General features: G+C 34.8%; 1 protein-coding gene across 1 annotated transcript; it reads left to right on the forward strand.

Annotated features, from left to right (window-relative positions):
• Positions 1-74: 74 nt before the first annotated feature.
• On the forward strand, positions 75-1,399 carry LOC111084384 (tether containing UBX domain for GLUT4-like; the record flags this gene model as incomplete). Its single annotated transcript, XM_022381111.1, has 2 exons — positions 75-175; positions 1,172-1,399. Coding segments are annotated over exons 1-2 (329 nt in total), but the record flags the coding sequence as incomplete, so codon positions are not given.
• Positions 1,400-1,427: the final 28 nt, after the last annotated feature.

Here is a 1,427-nt window from a genome sequence, read left to right on the forward strand (position 1 = left end):
GGTGTTAACGTGCCTATATTGATTAGAAACAACTTTTTAAATAAATTCGAGGACAAGTCAAGGCAATGGGTTAAATGAATAGTTTCTTTTTTTTGTCAGATAATCTTCCAGATGAGTCTTATGAGTTGACAGTTGAAGACGTTCGCTACTTGTTAAAGGATTTAAAGAAACAAAGGTTAGTATTTGTCTTCTAGTTAATGCAGTGATTGAAACTTATTATTTTAATCCCATTTAAAGCAGAAGTTTCTCTAATTCACCAGTGTAAAATCTGTTGATTTATTTTACAGTCTTTAGTATTGCACCATTTTAAATTGATTGATGAACTTGGTGATATATCCCGACTGCATGTTAGGTTCTTCATGTGATATCCAAACACACCTCATTATTGCGATTTAAAATACAACATTTTGTTTCTGAACACAAAATTATTAAAGTTATCAACTATGAGTACACATCTTAAAGTTCAGAGGGGGTATCTTTCTGATAATTTCAGTCGCCCTTTTATTTTGTGCTTACTTTTTCTCACCATCCTGCCCAGTAATAATGACTCTGTTTTTTATAATGTTGCCCAGTAATAATGGCTTTAGTTTTTGTCATGTTGCCCAGTAATAATAACTCTGGTTTTTGTAATGTTGCCCAGAAATAATGGCCCTAGTTCTTGTAATGTTGCCCAGTAATAATGGCTCTAGTTCTTATAATGTTGCCCAGTAATAATGGCTCTAGTTCTTATAATGTTGCCCAGTAATAATGGCTCTAGTTCTTGTAATGTTGCCCAGTAATAATGGCTCTAGTTCTTGTAATGTTGCCCAGTAATAATGGCTCTAGTTCTTATAATGTTGCCCAGTAATAATGGCTCTAGTTCTTATAATGTTGCCCAGTAATAATGGCTCTGGTTCTTATAATGTTGCCCAGTAATAATGGCTCTAGTTCTTGTAATGTTGCCCAGTAATAATGGCTCTAGTTCTTGTAATGTTGCCCAGTAATAATGGCTCTAGTTCTTATAATGTTGCCCAGTAATAATGGCTGTAGTGGAACAAAGAACGAGTTAGGCACAAATAGTTTGTAACATGGAAAACAAATTTGGCCAAAATAATTTGTGTTTAATATAATCTGTACCAGAAACACCAGAAGATGTTAATATTTAAACTGAGAACAATTTTGAATTATATAGGCAACAACTAGAGGAACGACAGTTGGAGACAAAATCCATGAGAGAAGCATTACAGATGGACCGTGCCTTGCGTTATAAGCAAACAGTTATTCGTATCCAGTTCCCAGATAGGCTTGTCTTACAATGTCGCTTTCCATCTGTTGAAAAAGGTAGGCAAGGTTACATGCAGGATGTCTGGAGATTGGATCTTGTGTGTGTGATTTACATATACAGGATATTTGGAGATTGGTACTTGTGTGTGATTTACATATACAGG

The sequence above is a fragment of the Limulus polyphemus genome, unplaced genomic scaffold (genome assembly GCF_000517525.1).
Source record: "Limulus polyphemus unplaced genomic scaffold, Limulus_polyphemus-2.1.2 Scaffold20086, whole genome shotgun sequence".
Classification (NCBI taxonomy): domain Eukaryota; kingdom Metazoa; phylum Arthropoda; class Merostomata; order Xiphosura; family Limulidae; genus Limulus; species Limulus polyphemus.